Below are 22,117 nucleotides of genomic sequence, written 5' to 3'. Positions count from 1 at the left end.
TTTAATAAAGCCACCTTTTTGCACCAAAGAAGTCTGGGGAATTCCTTCCTAGCCGTGGGCTCCATACCCCCATCAAACAGCTTCCCGAACCTTCTAGTTCTGAGGAGGCTGACCCACGGCCATCACACAGACGCCGAGGGTAACCTGGCACTCACACACCGAGCGCCGAGCAAACTCGCCCTCCAGCTCCAGGGTGGGCGACAAAGCCGGGCGCTCTGGCAGCAGCGAACCGGACAGGTTCTCGCCCGTCCGCTCGCCGGCTCCGAGCTAGTTGCCGGGTTTCCTGTCGGGACTCCAGGTCACCGAGCAACGTTAACCTTAAAAATGAAAGTTATTTTGCCAGCAAAAATGGGTTTCTTCGGGAAGAGTGGAGAGTGCAGTCCGGACCAAGCGGGCTACGGCAAACCCCAGGTGAGCCCACAGAGGAACGGGGCTTCGCGGGGGGCGGGGGCTGGGAAGCTGGGCGGGTCTGAGCCAAAGCGCACTGGAGGGAAGCGGGGCGCAGGGCGGGGGGGGGGGGGGGGTGTGTCCACCCAGACGCAAACCTCGCGGCGGGCCAGAGTCCCTCCCATGCGGAGCCCCCAGCGGGGTTCGGGGGACACTCCCGTCCCAGCCTCCCCTCCGGCAGGGCTGAGCCCTCCCCCTGGCTCATTTTCACCTTCCCAACCTGACTCCGCCTCCTTTATTTAGCCCGCGGTGGGCCTCAGTTCCCCCACCTAGGCCGCCGGGCTCCCAGCCGGAAGTACCCTGCCCGCCGCGACCTCCGGGTCTGCCCCGCCCCTCCCGATGACGCAATTCCGGCGCGCCGGCTCCAGCGCGCTTGCGGGGTCGCGGGGCAGTGACGCCGCGCGGGGGGCGGCGGTGGCGGGAGCTGGAACCGCGGTCGGTTAGCTGGGTGAGCCCCTCTGGGACGCCGGCAGGGCGTGCGAAGCCGGCCGCGTGCCCTGTGCCCGGCCCTGGCGCAGGCTCTTGGGCTTTGTCACGCTTCTGTGACCCCCCAAAGGTTGAAGGCTGCTGGACGGGAGCGCTGCCGAGCTGCGGGCGGCGGGGGGGGCGGCGGGCCCGCAGAGCGCAGGAGCCTGGGAGTGCAAGTTGTGAGCCTCTGGGTGTGGGTTTAGGGGGCCGCCTGGCGTTCAGCCCCGTCTAAGCCTCCCGCGGCTGGGAGGCTTTCCCGCCCCAGGGCCTGGAGCTGCGACCCCGAGGCCATGGCCAGCGTCCCCCAGCTGTTCGACGACCTGTGCGAGGCCCTCCTGCCCGCGGCGAAGGCCCGTCTGGGCCAGCGCGGCGTGAGCCGCAAGAGGGCCAAGCAGGGCCTCAAGAGGGTGGCCTACAACGCTCTTTTCACAAATCTGTTTCAAGAGGAGACTCACAAGTTGCAGGCCGACGTCTCGAAACTCCCGGTGAAGAACAAGGTCCTTCTGCTGTCCTTCGACCTGAGAGCAGGCGGTCTCGGCCCCGAGGCTGACCGTTTGGAGGAGCTTGTGGAGGAGCTCCAAGCAGCCCCTGGTTGTCCGCTGACGGAAGTGGCGTCTGTTTTGGACCTCCTGGTCCGGCTGGCGGGCAGCGGGCCGCCTCAGGTTCTGCAGCGCAAGCGGGACTACTTCTTTAACAACAAGCATGTTGGGAGAAACGTGCCCTACAGCGGCTACGACTGCTACGACCTGAGTGTGTTTGAGATGGACGTTCAGTCTTTGATCTCCAGAGAGGAGTACTTATGTCAGGACATGGTCCGGAAAGCGCTTCAGGTGATGGAGGCGGCACCAGGCACTGGCCTGCCCACCGTTGGGCTCTTCTCATACGGTGACCCTTGCAGCGACAGGTTTGAGAGAGACACCCGGGTCTCGCTTTTCGGTGCCCTTGTGCACAGCCGCACATACGACATGGATGTCCGGCTGGACCTGCCCCCGATGCCTGACAGCGCAGACCTCTCTGGACTAGCCATTAAGGTAGAGTGTTTGCTGTCCTGCCTTCAGCTCCCAGGGCATTTGGAAATGCCTCTTTTGACCTTCCCTGGGTCATGGTAAAGGTAGGAGAGTTCTCCCGTCCCGGTCACTTGGTGGCTGAGCCGTGGTGAGGCGGGGCTGCTGGAGTGGGCTTCCGCTTCACGGGCAAGGACACCTCTGCCCACCTGCGGACCCGAGCAGCAGGCTGTGAGTCCTCTGTTGAGAGGTGAGGCGGGAGGTCGCTTCCTCTGTTCTCCAGAGTTGCTAGTTACACTTAGGTTAATTACAAGAAAGTAACCAGTTCAGTCCCTCCTTGTGCCAGCCACATGGAGCACTCAGTAGCCACGTGGAACAAAATACTGGTTTGTGCTACATGTGCAGTATTTTTCACCTACAATGTGGGATATGTCCTACGTTATTAAATAAATCATTGTTGGCCTTTATGTTTTGTGGCTTTCTGTTGCTGGTGGATGTGCTGTCGTTACTGTTATTCCCCTGATACAAGAAATTCTCACTGTCATGAACATCTTGGCGTGCATACATTTTCTTGTGTCCACTGTGATTTTTTTCCCCTGGGTTCCCCAAAATGGAATTTCCAGATCAGAAGCATGTCATGAAAAATTCTATCGTAAGTTATGTTGACACTTATATGTCTTATCAAATTGGAAATTGATACTGTTTTTTAAATGTTTACTTATTTTGGGGGCACCTGGGTGGCTCAGTCAGTTAAGCGTCCGACTTCAGCTCAGGTCATGATCTCATGGTTCGTGGGTTCGAGCCCCGTGTTGGGCTCTGTGCTGACAGCTCGGAGCCTGGAGCCTGCTTCGGATTCTGTCTCCCTCTCTCTTTGCCCCTCCCCTGCTCATGCTCTGTCTCTCTCCAACGTTTATTTATTTTTGAGAGAGCGCGAATAGGGGAGGAACAGAGGATCCAAAGTGGGCTCCATGCTGTCAGCACAGAGCCTGACGCAGGGCTCAAACTCCAGAACCATGAGACCATGACCTGAGCTAAAGTCAGATTCTTTTTTAAAAATTTTTTTTTTCAACGTTTATTTATTTTTGGGACAGAGAGAGACAGAGCATGAACGGGGGAGGGGCAGAGAGAGAGGGAGACACAGAATCGGAAACAGGCTCCAGGCTCCGAGCCATCAGCCCAGAGCCTGACGCGGGGCTCGAACTCCCGGACCGCGAGATCGTGACCTGGCTGAAGTCGGACGCTTAACCGACTGCGCCACCCAGGCGCCCCGAGCTAAAGTCAGATTCTTAACCGAATGAGCCACCCTGGCATCCCTGGAAATTGATAATCCGTTTAATTCCTTAAATGATTCAGTGGTAGTGAAAATGTTGTGTAGTACCTACGTGCTTGGGAGAAATAGAGGAAATATTCCGCTAGGTATTTCTTGTAATTAGTAACTGGAAGCGTATGGAAAAGCCCTGGAATTCTGATCACACTTGGCTGAGATTTAGACCCAAAGGCATACGTGGTGTTTCCTTCTTCCCTGTGGTCTCCAGGTTCCTCAGAGTGTGGATCAGTCGGAAGATGAAGGGTTCCAGTCAGCATCTAACTTGACTCCTGACTCCCAGTCTGAACCAGGCATGACCCCGGACATCGACCTGTGGGATGCTGTGCTCACCTACGAGGCCAGCAAGCGGAGGTGCTGGGAACAAGTTGGATGGTAAACGTGTGCTTTTAACCGTGAAATGCACCCCCCCCCACCCCCCACGTGTGAGCATGGCTTTGTAGCCTGGCTCCAATGGGATTAGGAGCCTGGCAGTTTCAGTCAGGCTACTTTATAGAATTGCCCGGGTCACGGGAGGTGAGAAAGATGCCGAGGGGAAGGACCTCCCGGCCCCACAGAGGTTGCCCTGTGCCAGTGACTTCTCCAATTCAGACAGTCCGTTGGCAGCTGAGTTACGTCCTCACCGTGAGGGCTCCCGGTCAGAGGTGTCCAGGGCAGGCTGGCGGCCTCTGTGGTCAGGGTCAGGAAGAGGTGCTCCCTAGGCACAGGGTGCCGGTGAGGGGCGTTCTTCGTGTGCACGGGTCTTCACATCTGGGGCTGACGGTGCTGCTGTCTGGCTGATAAGTTCCGGTCACACAGTGCTGCCTTGACTGGGGCCAGCATCTCCGTCCCTGGGTTCGACTGGTCCAGAGGCCTCTGCACTCAGGACCTCTCCCGAGTCTTCCCAGGATGGGGACAGAGGACACACATTTCCCAGTAGTTACTCCTGGAACCTTCTTTTCCCATGTCATCTGCTCGCAGTTCTGTAGTCTGCCAGTTTGGGGAGCAGTGAGGGGAAGAGTCAGGGCTAGCAGGGCATCGAGTGCCTTCTGATGCGGCCCTGGGCTCTGGCAGGGTCTCCCGAGGGTGGCCGCGGGCTTGCGGATGGGCACTTAGGTGCTGGTTGTGCTCAGGCGTGGCTCCTGCTGGGCAGCCACCTGTCCCTCCGCAGGCAGATTCCTCCAGGGATGGCCCTGCTTCCCTCAGCGCCACTGGTGTTAGTGGTCGTGTGGTCTTTCCTGTCCTGTAACCTCCTGTTAGGGCTTCAGGCCTGTCTTGTGCGCGCAGAGCGAGTCTAAATGTTGCTGCTAACCCTTCACGTGTGTCAAGACTGGGCCAAGAAGCTAGCACTTTCTTTTGCAAACATTTGCTTGGTGGTATCTCATTTATCCTACTTTTCTAGGTCACCGTTTAGGAGAGCACTCTGTCCATGCCCCTGTTCTGAATGCCCTTAATCTCCTTGGTGTCCCCCAGAGGCTGCTGACCACAGTGGTCTTCCCTGTGAGGATGACTGGCCAAGCGCCCAGGACAGGAGTCTGTCCTCTCAGCCCACCATGGGGGGCTTCTCCAGGGAGACCTTCAGGCCACGCTTCAGCTAGCTGTGGGCCCCACATTCACCTGTCCTGGTGGGAACCTGACCCCCCCGAACGCTGACCCCTGACCCCCCGACCTCAAGACCCTGGAGGTCTTCTGATCAAACTCATTTGGTAAATCTCTGGTGCTTGTTTCAGTTTGGATCCTGGGCACCTGCTAGTTTCCTGCCCTGAGTTCAGACTAGTGGGCACTAGGGAAGGTGCTGTCCCTCCAGAGGCAGAGCCGTCAATCCCCCAACAGCCCTAGGACCGTGACCTCTGTCCCCCCACAGCACTAGGACCGTGACCTCTGTCCCCCCACAGCCCTAGGACCGTGACCTCTGTCCCCCCACATCCCTAGGACCGTGACCTCTGTCCCCCCACAGCTCTAGGACCGTGACCTCTGTCCCCCCACAGCCTTAGGACCGTGACCTCTGTCCCTCCACAACCCTAGGACCATGACGTCTGTCCCCCCACAACCCTAGGCCCGTGACCTCTGTCCCCTCCACAGCCCTAGGACCATGATGTCTGTCCCCTCCACAGCCTAGGACCGTGACCTCTGTCCCCCCACAGCCCTAGGACCGTGACCTCTGTCCCCCCACAGCCCTAGGACCGTGACCTCTGTCCCCCCACAGCCCTAGGACCGTGACCTCTGTCCCCCCACAGCCCTAGGGCCGTGACCTCTGTCCCCCCACAGCCCTAGGGCCGTGACCTCTGTCCCCCCACAGCCCTAGGGCCGTGACCTCTGTCCCCCCACAGCCCTAGGGCCGTGACCTCTGTCCCCCCACAGCCCTAGGGCCGTGACCTCTGTCCCCCCACAGCCCTAGGGCCGTGACCTCTGTCCCCCCACAGCCCTAGGGCCGTGACCTCTGTCCCCCCACAGCCCTAGGGCCGTGACCTCTGTCCCCCCACAGCCCTAGGACCGTGACGTCTGTCCCCCCACAGCCCTAGGACCGTGACCTCTGTCCCCCCACAGCCCTAGGACCGTGACCTGTGTCCCCCCACAGCCCTAGGACCGTGACCTCTGTCCCCCCACAGCCCTAGGACCGTGATGTCTGTCCCCTCCACAGCCCTAACACTGTGACGTCTGTCCCTCAACAGCCCTAGGACCGTGACCTCTGTCCCCCCACAGCCCTAGGACCGTGACCTCTGTCCCCCCACAGCCCTAGGACCGTGACCTCTGTCCCCCCACAGCCCTAGGACCGTGACCTCTGTGCCCCCACAGCCCTAGGACCGTGACGTCTGTCCCCTCCACAGCCCTAGGACCGTGATGTCTGTCCCCTCCACAGCCCTAGGACCGTGATGTCTGTCCCCTCCACAGCCCTAACACTGTGATGTCTGTCCCCTCCACAGCCCTAGGACCGTGATGTCTGTCCCCTCCACAGCCCTAACACTGTGATGTCTGTCCCCCCACAACCCTAGGGCCGTGACCTCTGTGCCCCCACAGCCCTAGGACCGTGACGTCTGTCCCCTCCACAGCCCTAGGACCGTGATGTCTGTCCCCTCCACAGCCCTAGGACCGTGATGTCTGTCCCCTCCACAGCCCTAGGACCGTGATGTCTGTCCCCTCCACAGCCCTAACACTGTGACGTCTGTCCCCCCACAGCCCTAGGCCCGTGACCTCTGTCCCCCCACAGCATTAGGACCGGAACCTCTGTCCCCCCACAGCCCTAGGATGGTGACGTCTGTTCCCTCCAAAGCCCTAGGGCCGTGACCTCTGTCCCCCCACAGCCTTAGGACCGGGACCTCTGTCCCCCCACAGCCCTAGGACCGTGATGTCTGTCCCCTCCACAGCCCTAACACTGTGACGTCTGTCCCCCCACAACCCTAGGGCCGTGACCTCTGTCCCCCCACAGCCCTAGGACCGTGACGTCTGTCCCCCCACAGCCCTAGGACCGTGACCTCTGTCCCCCCACAGCCCTAGGACCGTGACCTCTGTCCCCCCACAACCCTAGGCCCATCACCTCTGTCCCCCCACAGCCCTAGGCCCGTGACCTCTGTCCCTCCACAGCCCTAGGACCGTGACATCTGTCCCCCCACAACCCTAGGCCCGTGACCTCTGTCCCCCCCACAGCCTTAGGACCGTGACATCTGTCCCCCCACTGCCCTAGGACTGTGACCTCTGTCCCCCCACAGCCCTAGGACCGTGACGTCTGTCCCCCCACAGCCCTAGGACCGTGACCTCTGTCCCCCCACAGCCCTAGGACCGTGACCTCTGTCCCCCCACAACCCTAGGCCCATCACCTCTGTCCCCCCACAGCCCTAGGCCCGTGACCTCTGTCCCTCCACAGCCCTAGGACCGTGACATCTGTCCCCCCACAACCCTAGGCCCGTGACCTCTGTCCCCCCCACAGCCTTAGGACCGTGACATCTGTCCCCCCACAGCCCTAGGACTGTGACCTCTGTCCCCCCACAGCCCTAGGACTGTGACCTCTGTCCCCCCACAGCCCTGGGACGGTGACCTCTGTCCCCCCACAGCCCTAGGACCGTGACCTCTGTCCCCCCACAGCCTTAGGACCGTGACAATTGTCCCCCCACAGCCTTAGGACCGTGACCTCTGTCCCCCCACAGCCTTAGGACCGTGACCTCTGTCCCCCCACAGCCCTAGGACCGTGACCTCTGTCCCCCCACAGCCCTAGGATGGTGCTCTCTGTTCCCTCCAAAGTCCTAGGGCCGGGACCTCTGTCCCCCCACAGCCCTAGGACTGTGACCTCTGTCCCCCCACAGCCCTAGGACCGTGACCTCTGTCCCCCCACAGCCCTAGGATGGTGCTCTCTGTTCCCTCCAAAGTCCTAGGGCCGGGACCTCTTTCCCCCCACAGCCCTAGGACCGTGACCTCTGTCCCCCCACAGCCTTAGGACCGTGACCTCTGTCCCCCCACAGCCCTAGGACCGTGACCTCTGTCCCCCCACAGCCCTGGGACGGTGCTCTCTGTCCGCCCACAGCCCTAGGGCCGTGACCTGTCCACTGAGACCCCGGAGGACCTCTCCTCTGTGCCTCGCCCTGCCACCAGCTCCGGCACCGGGCCGCCTTCCCTGCTGCTGGGCTTCTCTGCCATTCCTCTGTGGCCGCCACCCGTTCTGGGCGAGCGGTTTCTTCACGTTAAGGGCTGAGTTCCCCGTGGGGGTAGGTTTTCCTTCACGCGCTTTTCTCCCTCGGCTCTGAATTCCCAAAGGGGGCGCATGTGGCCACGGTGGTGCTGGGGTCGGCCCTGGAAGGGTGGGGGCAGAAGCAGCCGGGGGTGTGGGAGACGTGCACACACCTGCCCGGAGGGACTCCCTGGAGGAGCGTTTGGAAGGACTTCGAATCTTGAGAGGTTTTTCCTTTCTTCGGGCTTTTCTTTCCCCTGGGAGGTGAGGGCTGATGTCCGTGGTCTGGCCACACCCCACCTGCCCATCTGGACGCCTCAGGACTGGCCTCTCTGCTTCCTCCTGCCCCTCCCTCTCGCCTCCACGCAGCTCGTGCTACTGCCGGCACCTCGTTGCTCCGTCTGCCACGCCGGATGGCTGCCCCTGGTGTGGAGCGAGGGCCGGCCTTCCCGTGGAGTCCTCCCATGGAGTCCTCCCGGCCCCCGGCCCCACTCACGCTTTCCCCTTTTCTCTTCTCGCTGCTCCCAGGGCCTCTTGTTCCCTCCCTGGCCCTGGGTTCCGAGTCGGTGCTTGTTTCTTTTGCAGCGCCGGCCCCTGAGGGCTTGTCCACCTGGCTGCTCCCCGATACTTGCTGAACGAGGGGAAAATCCGTTTATGGTGCGTCGTCGATTAAAAAGCATTTGTATTTTAACAGCTTCTAAGATGTGTTGTTCCTGACCTTGTATATCCCTCCTGATGGGATCAAAACGTGCTGGTGGTCAGACACGTGGCTGATGTGGGAATGTCCTGTAGCTTGGAGCTCTTCCCCCACAGGAGATGATTTTTGTCTTTGAAGAATAAATGATCCTCTTTCTGATATGTTTTTGATATGCTAGACCTAAAATTACTTTTTTTTTTTTTTGCAGAGGAGGAGAAAAGAGCTGGTTAGGTATTAAAAATGAGAAGAGTTCTAAAAGGGTCTGTATTCCCTGAGCTCCCTTTATTAAGAAGTGACTCTCGGTGGATCTTAAAAACCAGGCTTTCATGCTTTTCAGTAAGGGTTGAGAGTTTCCAAAGGAATATTTAAAAAGCAATACTGGGTTTTTTTTGGCTGCTTCTGAACGATATGGCTGTGCTGTGTAGACACCGTTTGTGAGTTCCTGGCGAAGCGTGCTGTGGAGGCAGAGCTGCTGGTGCCCAGAGGCGCCCTCTGCGAGGCCCAACGTACCTGTTATGTCCTGAAAGTTTGTGAGACTTGCTCTGAGGAACGGGATAAAGGAAGCCTCGATAACACGTTCCGGGGGCCCGCAGGGGGCTCTCGCTGTCTCCAGCTGCTCTGGGCTCTGCACCCTCCCAGGAGGAAGCCTGTGGGAAGCCTGGCCGCACCTCCTGCCGGGGAGATGCTGCCCGGAGTCCCTGACCCGGAGTGGTGGGGACCACGAGCTCCCCCTGCCGGCCGCCCGGCGCGTTCAGCAAGCTCTCTTTCACTCCTTCCCCAGGGCGGGCAAAGTGTACACGACGTGAAATTTGCCATCCTAAGCATTTTAAGGATACGGTTTTGTACCTGGATCAGGCAACTTAGCGGGGTGTCTTCAGGGTTCCTCCATGCTGTAGCGTCTGTCACAGCGTCCCTTCCAAGTCCGGATGGTCCCCATTTTATGGACAGGCCATGTTTTGTTAATCCATTCATCTGTCCGTGGACACTTGGGGTGTGAATAATGCTGCCGTGAACATTGTGCTTATTCTTTTTTTTTTTTTTAATTTTTTTTTTTTTTTCAACGTTTATTTTTATTTTTGGGACAGAGAGAGACAGAGCATGAACGGGGGAGGGGCAGAGAGAGAGGGAGACACAGAATCGGAAACAGGCTCCAGGCTCTGAGCCATCAGCCCAGAGCCCGACGCGGGGCTCGAACTCCCAGACCGCGACATCGTGACCTGGCTGAAGTCGGACGCTTAACCGACTGCGCCACCCAGGCGCCCCTACATTGTGCTTATTCTTAACATGCAGATACCTTGTGACTGTCACCCTGAGGGCCTCCGGGTGCCCCTTGGGCACTGGGCGGGTGGGGGCGTTTGCTGCTGCTTCGATTTCACACCTGGTCTTACTGTTGCGAGTGCCCCTCTCTCCTGCCTTCCGTTCGTGCGGCTAAGGTGCGCGTGTTGCCTCGCCTGCTCAGTGCCCCCTCCTCTGTCTCCCCCACAGCCCCCCCGGCCACAAGGAGGAGCCCTACCTCACCGAGGCGGGAAGGGACACCTTCGACAGGTTCTGCAGGCTCCGCCAAGGGGAGCTACAGGTGCTGGGCGGGGGCCTCCTGCAGGCCCCACAGCCCGTCCTGGTGAAGGAATGCGAACTGGTGAAAGACGCACTGAATGTCCTGATCGGGGTCGTGTCTACCACATTCTCCCTCTGCCAGGTAAGGGAGCGCCGGCGCGCCATGACCGCACCAACATGGTGTCGACGGCCTGCCGTCCGCCTGGCGCTCTACGGGGTAGAAGGGAGCCCCTGCAGGAAGCAGGCGGCCTCATGTGCGAACCTTTGGGTGCTGGGGGCGGCTGGAAGCCGGCTCCGTGGCCTGCCCGGAGATCATGGCGACGGTCTTCTCTTTTCAGTCCTAAACAGTGTTTCTTTATTAACATCCTTGTAAAGCTGAGCAAAAGTGAGACGTTTATTACTATTGGTGAAACAGTAGAAGTGTGCCCCCCATTTCCCTGCCTAGCCTTAAGAAGTGTCAAGGGGCCCTCTGAGCCTTCCCTGCGCTCAGATAGGTGCAGACTCAGCCTCCAGGAGCACCTGCCCGGCAGGAGGGGGCCATGCCGTTCGGAGACCTTGTCGCTGGCTTTACCCAGGGCTCTTGGCAGCTCCTGGCTGGTGGGCGGGGCCTAGGGCATCCTTTTTGCCTCTTGCCGAGCACTTGTAAACAGATGTATTTACAAACATCAAGCCTTTTGTACACGTTATTCTGCAGACTTGCGGTATCCAGCCTTTCTGTATCTTTTTTTTTTTTTTTAATGTGTATTTATTTACTTGGAGCAGGAGAGCAGGGGTGGGACAGAGACAGAGGGAGAGAGAATCCCAAGCAGGCTCCATGCTGGCAGCACAGAGCCTGACACAGGGCTCAAACTCACCGCGAGGTCATGACCTGAGCCGAAATCAAGAGTCAGTCGTTTAACCGACTGAGCCACCCAGACACCCCAGATGTTTCATTGCTAGTATATAGAAGTAACTGGTTTTGTAGACTGCCGCTTTGCTGAATACGTTCATTAGTTCTGATGCGTTTTGCATGTCAGGGTTGGAGTTCTTTAGGGTTCCCTGTATATGAGATCCCATCATTGGGGTGCCTGGGTGGCTCAGTTGGCTAAGTGTCTGACTTCAGCTCAGGTCATGATCTCACAGTTTGTGGGTTCAAGCCCCGCGACGGGCTCTGTGCTGACAGCTCAGAGCCTGGAGCCTGCTTCAGGTTCTGTATCTCCCTCTCTGTCTGGCCTGCCCCCACTTGCACTCTGTCTCTCTCCCTCTCAAAAAGAAACAAACACTAAAAAAGAATTTTTTTTTTTAATTAAAAGAGTTTTTTTAAAGATCCTATTCTCTGCAAATAGATAACTTCTTCCTTTCCAGCTTGGATACCTTTTATTTCTTTCTCTTGCCTCATTGCTCTGGCTAGGACTTCCAGTGCTATTTTAAACAGAAGTGGTGAGGGGCGCCTGGGTGGCGCAGTCGGTTGAGCGTCCGACTTCAGCCAGGTCACGATCTCGCGGTCCGTGAGTTCGAGCCCCGCGTCAGGCTCTGGGCTGATGGCTCAGAGCCTGGAGCCTGTTTCCGATTTTGTGTCTCCCCCTCTCTCTGCCCCTCCCCCGTTCATGCTCTGTCTCTCTCTGTCCCAAAAATAAATAAACGTTGAAAAAAAAAATTTAAAAAAACAGAAGTGGTGAAAGCAGGCATCCTTGCCTCCCTCCTCGTCCTGGGGGAAAAGACTTGCCATCGTTGAGTGTGCTGTCAGCTGTGGGTTTCCGTACGTGGGCTTTATTGTGTTGAGGAAGTTCCCTATATTTCCTACTTTACTGAGTGTGTTCGTCATGAGAGTGTGTTGGATTTTGTCAAACACTTTTTTTTATATCAATTGAGATAATCGTATTTTTTTTTCTTTTAATGCAGCCTATTGCATTGATTTTTTTTTTTTTTCACTTCACTTCTTTAACGAGTATTTGTTGTTACTTAAGCCATGATTCAGGATCCCAGGGTGGGAGTCACCACGTACACAGGTGCCCCTTCACCACCTTGGGAGGTAGATGGAGGAGAGGTGGGTGGTGCCAGTTCCAATCTTCCCAGGAAACATGCCTTCTGCCCAGTGATCGTCCTGGGCTGACGCCCGGGACAGGGACAGAGAGACTTGTCACCATCTGACCACAGACATCACTTCCGCCAGCAGTCATGAAATCCAGATAGTTCTGCCCACGGTTCCTGGTCTGGTTCTGGTTGGGGAAAGCAGCTGTCAAAAAGGGCAGTCAGGGGAATGGGGGGCCACCTGGGTGGCTCAGTCGGTTAAGTGTCTGACTCCTGGTTTCAGCTCAGGTCATGATCTCACGGTTCTTGGGTGTGATCCCTGTATCAGGCTCTGTGCTGACAGCACGGAGCCTGCTTGAGATTCTGTCTCCCTCCATTCCGCCCCCCCGCCCCGCCCCCGATAAATAAACTTAAAAAGGTAGGGGCAGACTGGTAGTTCTTGATCTTGGGTCTTGATGTTTTCTGCCACGGGGCTGACTTCCAAAGACAGCTCTGAAGCAGCTCACAGCTCAGTGTGACCCTCAGCAAAGACCGAATTGATGGATTTTTATAGGTTGAACCACCTATTAATATGGTGCTGGATTTGATTTGTTCGTATTTTATCCAAGATGTTTGCATTTCTGCTCACAAGGAATGTTGGCCTGTAGTTTCCCTCCTCGTACTGTCTTTATCTTTCTTTGGAAGCAGGGTAGTACTGGCTGCCTAGAATTAGGAAGCATTCCCCTCTCTTCAGTTTTTGGAAGAGTTTGAGAATAGTTAGTGTCAGTTCTTTGTTTGGTAGAATCATCTGGTCCTGGGCTTTTCTGTAGTTGGGAGGGTGGTTTGTTGTCATTGTTTTCTTTAAACTGTGATAAGATACACAGAACATTTACTACCTTAACCTGCTGGGAGGTCCTGGGTCGGTGGGAATGATGCCTCGGCTGGGAGTGCCTGAGGCCTCCACTCGGGTGTGGGCCGCCGGCTTGCGTGTTGCCCTTCCGCTGCCCGCCAGGTGCCAGTGCTGAGGGGGGCTGGCCTCTGTGGCTCTCACGGTCATTGCAGGGCGCAGCTCAGCAGCAACCATCCATCATTTCCTTGGGACACGTCCCTCGGAGTCAGTCGTTAGATCGAATGGCAAGCACTGTTTTAAAGCTTCTGCCCCCGAGGACGTTGTGTGGGCCTCTCGGGGAGTGTGGGAGGTCACTCGTGTTCCCACACCCTTGTCCACGGTCGGCTGTCTTTCTCAGTGTGGTCGGTGAGGAAGGATGCTGTTGTGTGTCTGTGTGTGTTCAGTACTCGGGTGGGACAGAGGGCTGTGCTTTCTGACCGTCTGCTCTTGGCTTTCAGCTCTTACTTTTGGTGTGTGGGTCTGGGGCACCCGGTCCGGGGACGCCGGGCAGCGCCGTGGCTGGGTGCGTGGGTGCAAGGGGACGTGGTGCCCGACCTCAGTAGCCTCTCCTCTGCTCTGCCCTGTCCAGCCAGCTCAGACCTTCATGGTGAGGCGGGGGGTCCACGTGTCGGGAGCGTCCCCCGAGAGCATCAGCAGCCTGCTGTCAGAGGTGGCCGAGTGTGGGACACACTACGCACGCCTGAGCCAGTTCTCCCTGCAGCCTCTACTGGACTCTTCGTGCAGCAAGGGCCTCGTGCTCCAGGTACAGGCCTGAGTCTCATGGCTGTCAGACCGTCCTGACAGCTATGACAGACTCTGGGAGAGAGCCTCACAGATTCTGCCCCGGAGCACTGAGACCAAACCTCGTGCCTCCCTTGGTAATGCCTGAAACCCGGTAGTGACTCTTGAGGAACGGGGTCCCCAGTGATTATGTTTCAGCTCATCTGTCACTTAACTGTGGGCCGTGGGCTAGAGGTATGGCCAGCATTTGGGGGGCCTGAGCTGTTTGGGGTGGGTACATGCTGCCTGGTCCCCACCGGTCCTCAAGGAGTCGCCCAGTGACTGACACAAGGTCCTCCCTTGAGGCGAAGTTCTAGGGGCCGACCGGGCCGCTTCCAGGCCGGGCAGAGCTCCTCCCTGCCCGGGGACAGCAGGCGTCCAGACGGAGCAGGGGAGCAGGGCGTCTGGGGAGAACTGAGTGAAGAGCAACAGGGAGGCTGAGCCAAGGAGGCAGAGCGCTGGGGCCCACGGGGGCCGGGCCGCACGGGTTCCTTCACGTGGGGCCCTGCAGCAGTGTTATTGGGTGATGCGATGAGGCTCGGGTTTTAGACGGCGCAGGCTGGGCCCGTGGCAGTAAGAAGGAAACTGACGAAGACAGGAGGGACTGCGTGGGGGTTGTGGGACGTGACGGGTGGGTGGACTGACTTTTGTTCCAGAGCGTTCCATGCAGACCTCCTGTGAAGACGGCTGCTGAGCTAGGGCCAGGGCCCAGGGCCCAGGACGCGTGTGCTGCCACCACCCTAGTGGTTTGAGCAGCCAGAAACCCTCTCGAGTTGGCACCTGCGTCCCCGTGGGGTTTCCTGGTGCGGCTGGGGTGTCTGGGCATGACCCATAGGTGCCTGTTCCTTGGAACATGGAGCTGCAGGCTTGGGGGATGGAAGGCAAGCCTTTCCCAGCCCCACCCAGTCCGTCCTTTCACGTTCTGAGCTTGGCGGCCACGTCCAGGGGCCTGGCCGCCCTCCTCCCAGCCTCCTTGCCCAACAGGCCTTCACCAGCGGCCTGAGGAGGTACCTACAGTATTACCGGGCTTGCGTTCTCTCCACTCCACCCACCCTGAGCCTCCTCACCATTGGCTTTCTCTTCAAGAAACTGGGCCGGCAGCTCAGGTGAGCCTCAGCATGGCGGCTGAGCGTGGGGGCAGGTGGGGGACTGGCTTTGCGAACAGCCCTCCCGGTCCGTGTCTGGACGGCCCTCGCCCAGATGAATGCGCTGGGTACTGTGTCACCGGGTGCCACGTGCTGTGTATCCGTTGGTGGCTCGCCGCGGCAGGCCCTGTCTAGGGCTGGGGGCTCCTGCCTGAAGGGCACACGGGGTTCCTGCAGACCTGGCTCCTGGCACTCGGGGGCCAGCTAGCAAGCACCAGGCAGAGTGTCAGTGGCAGGTGCCATCTGGAGAAGGGAACATAAGGACCTAGGGGTGCTGAGGGGGAGGTTCGGTGGGAGAGGAAGCCTTCCAGGAAGCAGGGCTGGAGGTGGGGTGCAGTGAGGGAGGCAGGAGTCTGGGGGCACCTGGAGGGTGCCATGTGGAGCACAGACTGCTGCAGGGCAGAGAGGGTGAGGGACCCGGGAGGGGTCCCGCCAGTCATCCAGGCTAGAGAGGTGGCCGCCTGGGCGAGGCAGTGGGGGTGCTGCAAGTGTAGGGGAGGGGTCGTGGAGCCAGGGCAGCTCTGAGTCTCCCCCGGGCCTGGCGAGGAGGTGGAGATGCACGGGGTGTCCAGGGAGGGGTCAGGCAGGAACCCTGAACCTGGGTCCTCGAAGTACAGGTGCTCTTCCAGCTGGAGCATGGAGGCCGGCGGAAGTGGGCCTGGGACACGTTTGCCGAGGTGTCACGGGCCTAGGGGCCCTGTGTGTCTCTTGCCTGGCCTCACTCGGGCCCGTCCGTGTGTCCAGGTACCTGGCCGAGCTCTGTGGTGTGGGCGGCGGGGGACCGAGGGCCGAGTTCCCGACCGTGAGTTGTGCACTCTTAACTGAGCGGTGGCCCTGTGGGATCCGGGACTGGGGAGGCGGCCGAGGGCAGGCCCCTTGGTGGGGCGTGCGCTGAGCCCCCTCCCCTGCTGTCTCCAGGGGGTGAGGCTGCTGTCCTACCTGTACCAGGAGGCCCTGGACAACTGCAGTAACGAACACTACCCGGTGCTGCTGTCCCTGCTGCAGACCAGCTGCGAGCCCTACACGAGGTGCGGCCCCGCTCTGTCCACGTGCCTCTGTGACCGCGGCCTCTCGTCGGGCAGCTGCTGGGTGCGGGGGGGGGGGGGGGGCGGGGGCGGTGTGAGGAGGGGACCGCAGCTCGCCGGGCAGACCACCGCCTCACCGCCCCCCCGGCCCCGGCAGGTTCATTCACGACTGGGTCTACAGCGGGCTCTTCCGCGATACTTACGGCGAGTTCATGATCCAGGTGAACCACGAGTACCTGGGCTTCAGAGGTAGGCGGCTGCGGGTTGCTGGGCTGGGCCTCTGCCGTCAGGTGGCTCAGGGCCGGTGCCTGACGGTGGCCAGCCGTGTGTCCTGTCCCACATCCAGATAAGTTTTACTGGACCCACGGCTACGTGCTCATTTCCAAAGAGGTGGAGGACTGTGTCCCCGTGTTCCTAAAGCACATCGCACACGACGTGTATGTCTGCGGGAAGACCATCAACCTGCTGAAGCTCTGCTGCCCCCGGGTGAGCCCCCCCACCCCCTCTTGTGCTCTTGCTCCCCGTCCCCTGAGACCTGGCCGTCTGTCCTTAGTTAGTGGTGACCGCTCTCTCAGTTTCCCCCGAGTGTCACCAGCAGCTCTGTTCAAAGGCAGGAGGGAAAGTCGAGGCATTCAGAGGCTCAGGGGCAGGGGGCTCCTCCCTCTGTGTGCACGGGGGTGGGGGGGGTGCCGCCCCGGTGGGCAAGGGTTCCCTCTGTCCCTCTGCACAGGGAGCTGCCCCAGGCGGGCCAGGGCTGGGCCACATCCGCAGGCAGCCGTGTCCTGGCTGGGAGGGTGGGGAAGAAGGGGTTGCCAGGGTTGCCTCCTCCAAAGGGGAGGCCTGGACAGCAGCTTCCCCATCGTCCGTGGGGCTGAGGCCCTGCGCCAGGGGTGCTGCTGCTGTCTGAGCAGGGAGGCAAGCGGGCTGCCTGTATGGGGATGGGGAGGGGCCAGGCTCAGCCTGTGGCTAACGGGGCCCCTCCTGCGCTGGGCCAAGAAAAAATGGAGTGCCCGGACGTGGGGAGGGCCAGGCCTCGGGGGCGGCCAGCAGTGGCGTCTGGGCCGACCGCGGTGTGTGAGTGCCGTGTCCACGGCCCACGCTCCTCCCAGTGAGGGAGGCTGAGGGGATTGCAGTCTTCACAGCTTCCAGAGGGTTGTTCCTGGGAGGCAGGATGGCCTGTGCCGCAGGGCAGCCTTGGCCCGGGCAGAGACCCCCACAGGCCGTCTGTGATGGCCCTGGAGCTGTGCCCCTTGGTCAAAAGAGGTGTTTCTGAGAAAGCGAGCTGTCGCCACGAGTCACTGGAAACAGGAGGAGCCGGCTGTGGGTCTGTGTGTCGCTGGGCTCACCTCAGGTTCTCCCTCTTGGCAGCACTACCTCTGCTGGTCCGACGTCCCTGTCCCTCGGATCTCGGTGATTTTCTCCCCGGAGGAGCTGAAGGAGGTGGAGAGGGACTGCGCCATCTACGTGGGGCGCATGGAGAGGGTGGCGCGCCATAGCTCCATCAGCAAGGAGGAGAAGGTGCAGGCCTTTCCTTGCCCCTCCTTCCCTCTAAGGGCCTTGGGCTGATGGGGAGGGGCGTGGGACATGGTGAGGCTGGCCCTCGTGTTCTCTGTCCGGGTAGGGTATCTGGGTGGGAGGTGCACGGGCCAGGGGCTCTGTCCTCTCTTCTCTGGGACTGGCTGAGCAGTGACTGCAGGACAGCAGGACCCAAGCAAGGCTCCTGTACTCGGTGGCCTCTGTGAGCTCCTCCCCTGCTTGGAAGGGGCTGGTGTACTGACCCGAACTTTTGAGTATTTTGTGTACCCGGGGAGGGGTTTGATGGAGAGCCCTTTCTGGCCTGGCATCTGGTGGCCACAGGGAGATACGGGAGGGTGGTGGGGTGGGCAGACCTGAGAGAGCAAGTAGAGGGGGAGGGGGGTAGAGCTGGAGGAGGGGAGGGGGCTGGCCCTCCTTCCCTGTCAGGGAGCCCTCCGGGGTGGGCACACACAGGCCTGGGGTCTTGGCCCTGGGTCTCGGCCCTGGGTTGCTCTGAGCGTGCGTAGACTACCTCGCCTTGTTGCTGTGCAGGGTGGGGCGCCTTCATGGCTGGAGGGGCCGGCCTGGGTGTGCGCAGCCCCCACCCCCAGGCTGGCCTGGAGGGAGGAGGTAGGGAGTTAGGATGTGGTGTTTACAGATGGCTCTTTTCAGGAATTACGAATGGAAATCGCCAAACAAGAATTGATCGTCCAGGCCCGGGAGGCAGCATCCAGGGTCCTGCGAGCGCTCAGTGGTGCGTGGGGTTCGGGGCCTCCCCCTGCGGTTCTGTCACCACCCCCCGTCCCCGCTGCGGGTAACACCGCCTCTCCCATCTCCACTAGACCGGCAGACGTCTGAACGCATGGCCTTGGATGCCCGGAAGCGAGAGCAGTTCCAGCGGCTGAAGGAGCAGTTTGTGAGGGACCAGGAGGTAGTTCGGGGGGCCCGGCGTGGGTGTGGGCCCACGGAGTCTGGCTGTGACCAGCAAGACCGCGTGTGGGTCCTGTGTGCAGAGGCGCCGGGCGGCCAGGCAGGAGGACCCGGACGGCGACTTCGGCTATGCCCGAGAGCTCCGTGACAGGGAGAGGAGGCTGAGGGCCCTGGAGGAGCAGCTGGAGAGGAAGGCGAGGTGGGTGGCCGCCACGGGCTGATCCTCCTGGGGTGGTCTCGCGATGGTCTTCTCTTTCCTTTGAAGATCTCCCAGGTAGGGAGAGCAGGAGTCTGGACGCAGAACGTCCCCCTGAACTGACTGCTTATCTTGCTTTGGTGCCATTAACTTGTCCTGCCCTCCCCTGTGTCCCTGGTGTCTCCCAGCGGCACCTCTGTGGGGCACTGTCACTTGCTGCTTGTCGTCTGTCTCGGGTCCTGACCTGGGATACTGGTGATGGAGCATGCGTCTGCGTGTGCGCCTGGACCCTGGTGTGTGTGGGTGGGTGGGTGGCTGGATGTTGTTCTCCCGTTTGTAGCAGAAAGGCTGTGCCCCTGGTCTGGGGCCGCCAGGTGGGAATGAGCCAGCCCAGGTCTGAACCCGGGTGCTTGTGGTGAGAGGGCCCAGATCCCCAGGAGCGACGTGGTAGCTTTGGGCTTTGCTGCTGTGTACCTCTCGATTTGTCCCGAGTTCTCTGCATTTGGCACCGGCAGATTGGGAAGGCACCTTTTGTGCAGCTCAGGAAGAGAGGCCTGGCAGCCCAGGCCCCCTGCCTGTCCTTTAGCTTCGGGCCTCGTAGGGCTCATTTCCACCCCCCGGGCCCCCTGCCGGCCTTTTGCTTCCGGCTGCGGCTGCATAGGGCTCATTCTGGCATTTGTTCGGCAGTCATCTGCTGAGCCCTGGCGGGGGCCTGCCCCCCCCCCCCCCCCGGGCTCCCAGTCTTCTGGGCAGAAAGACCTGCCCGGCGAGGCCCCCACGGGGGCCGTGGGGGTGCCGGAGGGAGCGGCTGCTGGCCCGGGAGGTTGCCGGCCGTGCAGACTGTCCGCCGAGGGCCTCTGCCGTGAGCCAGCCTAGCCTCCCGGGCACCAGCCGGACAGCACCGGGTGACTGTGGCGGCATCTCTGGGCGTGGCTTCAGGCAGGCGCTGGTGGACCATTACAGCAAGTTGTCTGCAGAAGCGGCTCGTCGAGAGCAGAAGGCGCTGTGGAAGATCCAGAGGCACAGGCTGGCAGGCGCGCGGCTGCGTTTCCTCGTAGAAGATGAGAAGCGCACTCAGGTGTCCCTGTGGTTTCCGATGGAGCCCCTCCCCTGGGCTTTGGGGGACTCGGAGCCCCGGAGGTGGCACACAGGCCTGTGTTCTGGGGGAGGGGCGGTAACTCGCATCCGTTGCTCAGAGGTGCCAAGACTGGAACGTGAGCGTCCTGCCCTCAGACGACACAGACGGGGCCGTGGCTCCCTGGAGGCCCGGGCTGCGAGAGAGTGCGGCACGAGCCTCTTCTCGTCTCCGCGCCACGGGGGTGGTGGGCGGTGGGTGAGGGCGCTGAGGCTCGGGGTCGACTTGAGCGGGCTGGATGCCCACCCCGGTGGTTGAATTTCAGGAGATGCTGAAGGACGTGTGCGAGAAGTCCTTGGAGGCCCCGGCCGTCCTCCCTGGTGCACACTCCCAGGTGAGGGGCTGGGGGCAGGCGTCGGGGGTGCAGCAGGGGGCCCCGTGAGCTGGATGCCCCGGCGTGTGCTGCCCTGGGGGCCCAGTGGGTGCTGGGCCTGGCTCATCCCGACACTTCCCCACCTGGTGAGCTCTGGTGCTGCTTGCAGAACTGAGCTCGGGGGACGGAGCCGGATGACTGGAGGGACCAACACCCACTTCTGTTTCAGGCTTCGTCTCCAGGCCCCGAGCACTTAGCCGGAGGCAGCACCTGTGACTCTGGGTATGCAGGGCGGCACGTGGCTGCTTATGATTGCCCGGGCGCCCAGACACCGCGGCTCCCCCGGCCTCTGGTGGCGGCGGTCTGTGGCCCGCAGCCAGAGCGGGTGGACAGGCCGGGGCCATTTTCCGAGGGCCTCGGTATCCAAGACTTCCTGCCCACAGCCCGGGAGGCTGGAGAGGCCGAAGACGCTGGTGTGGCCCCCATCCTGGAGGAGGCGCTGCAGACCATCGGCTCAGACCTGCCTCCCTCTGCCGTGTCTGAAGTGGCGGGCACAGAGCCCTCTGGGCCACAGGAGTATGATTTCAGAACTATCCTGAGGCCGGCTGTGGTCACCTTGGCTTCCCCAGCGTCTCTCCAGACTGTAGGAGGTGGCTCGAGTAATGAGGGGCAGCAGTTGTGGGGGGACAGTCTCATGCAGCTGGAGAACACATGTGTCCCAGATGGGCCGATGGCTGTGCCTCACTCACGCCCCCCTAGACTCAGATCCTCCCAGGAAGGGAGTAGCCAGGCCATGGGGCAGCTCCTTGGGCATGTGCCAGGGGGCAGCATTCCCACAGGGGGTTATGCTTCTGGGATGGCTCCCTCGCGACCACAGTGGAACGTCCACGGACACGTGTCTGATGCCAGCATCAAGGTGGGAGAGAATGTGTGCGACGTGGCCCCCTCCCGACCACGATGGAACGTCCACGGACACGTGTCTGACGCCAGCATCAAGGTGGGAGAGAATGTGTGCGACGTGGCCCCCTCCCGACCTCGATGGAACGTCCACGGACACGTGTCTGACGCCAGCATCAAGGTGGGAGAGAATGTGTGCGACGTGGCCCCCTCCCGACCTCGATGGAACGTCCACGGACACGTGTCTGACGCCAGCATCAAGGTGGGAGAGAATGTGTGCGACGTGGCCCCCTCCCGACCTCGATGGAACGTCCACGGACACGTGTCTGACGCCAGCATCAAGGTGGGAGAGAATGTGTGCGACGTGGCCCCCTCCCGACCACGATGGAACGTCCACGGACACGTGTCTGACGCCAGCATCAAGGTGGGAGAGAATGTGTGTGACGTGGCCCCCTCCCGACCTCGATGGAACGTCCACGGACACGTGTCTGACGCCAGCATCAAGGTGGGAGAGAATGTGTGCGACGTGGCCCCCTCCCGACCACGATGGAACGTCCACGGACACGTGTCTGACGCCAGCATCAAGGTGGGAGAGAATGTGTGCGACGTGGCCCCCTCCCGACCACGATGGAACGTCCACGGACACGTGTCTGACGCCAGCATCAAGGTGGGAGAGAATGTGTGCGACGTGGCCCCCTCCCGACCACGATGGAACGTCCACGGACATGTGTCTCAGTCCCGTGTGGTGCTGGGTGCACTCTCTGGGGAGGACCAGCCAGATACACCTGCGCCCTACCAGAACCCCACTGACCATGAGTCCCAGTCAGGCCTCAGCCTGGGAGCACAGAGCCCTGTTGGGGGCCATGAGCCACGGCGGCCTGCAGACAGGGCCTCAGATGGTTCGTGTAGTCACGTGGTCAGCTCCGGCAGTGGGGAGGCGAGTGACCAGGCTTCGCTGTCTGCAGTGGCTGCATCTGGGGCTCTGGGAGACGGTATCCCTGAGGAGCCAGGTCAGTGGGGCCCCCACAGCTGTCCTATCATGGGTGGCACCTGTGGGCCCAAGAGGGGTTTGGGGCAAGGAGGAAGGGCAAGAAGTCTGCGGCCCTGGGGACTCGGGGGGAGCCACCTTGTAGGAGGCACTTGACCCTGATACTCCCTCGTGCCCAACTT

At 60.8% G+C, this 22,117-nt stretch overlaps 1 protein-coding gene across 4 annotated transcripts in view; it reads left to right on the top strand.

Annotated features, from left to right (window-relative positions):
- Positions 1-880: 880 nt before the first annotated feature.
- The window catches only part of TUBGCP6 (tubulin gamma complex associated protein 6), a 25,263-nt gene continuing 4,026 nt past the window's right edge, over positions 881-22,117 (top strand). For 2 of the 4 annotated variants that reach the window (XM_047065095.1, XM_047065094.1), the window contains exons 1-16: positions 881-1,946; positions 3,455-3,618; positions 10,065-10,275; positions 13,601-13,774; positions 14,776-14,897; positions 15,681-15,738; positions 15,855-15,964; positions 16,119-16,210; positions 16,308-16,447; positions 17,330-17,479; positions 18,149-18,230; positions 18,319-18,407; positions 18,490-18,605; positions 19,542-19,680; positions 20,003-20,071; positions 20,280-21,957. In XM_047065095.1, the coding sequence (XP_046921051.1) occupies positions 1,206-1,946; positions 3,455-3,618; positions 10,065-10,275; positions 13,601-13,774; positions 14,776-14,897; positions 15,681-15,738; positions 15,855-15,964; positions 16,119-16,210; positions 16,308-16,447; positions 17,330-17,479; positions 18,149-18,230; positions 18,319-18,407; positions 18,490-18,605; positions 19,542-19,680; positions 20,003-20,071; positions 20,280-21,957 (4,135 nt within the window). In that variant the 5' untranslated portion in view covers positions 881-1,205. The remainder of the gene's footprint in view (positions 1,947-3,454; positions 3,619-10,064; positions 10,276-13,600; positions 13,775-14,775; positions 14,898-15,680; positions 15,739-15,854; positions 15,965-16,118; positions 16,211-16,307; positions 16,448-17,329; positions 17,480-18,148; positions 18,231-18,318; positions 18,408-18,489; positions 18,606-19,541; positions 19,681-20,002; positions 20,072-20,279; positions 21,958-22,117) is intronic. The other 2 variants (XR_006959713.1, XM_047065093.1) reach the window with 1 other exon arrangement.

The sequence above is a fragment of the Lynx rufus genome, unplaced genomic scaffold (genome assembly GCF_022079265.1).
Source record: "Lynx rufus isolate CCGP_SWC_20201006 ecotype Redwood Valley unplaced genomic scaffold, mLynRuf1.p SCAF_7, whole genome shotgun sequence".
In the NCBI taxonomy this organism is placed as follows: domain Eukaryota; kingdom Metazoa; phylum Chordata; class Mammalia; order Carnivora; family Felidae; genus Lynx; species Lynx rufus.
This window is presented reverse-complemented; position numbering and strand designations above follow the sequence as displayed.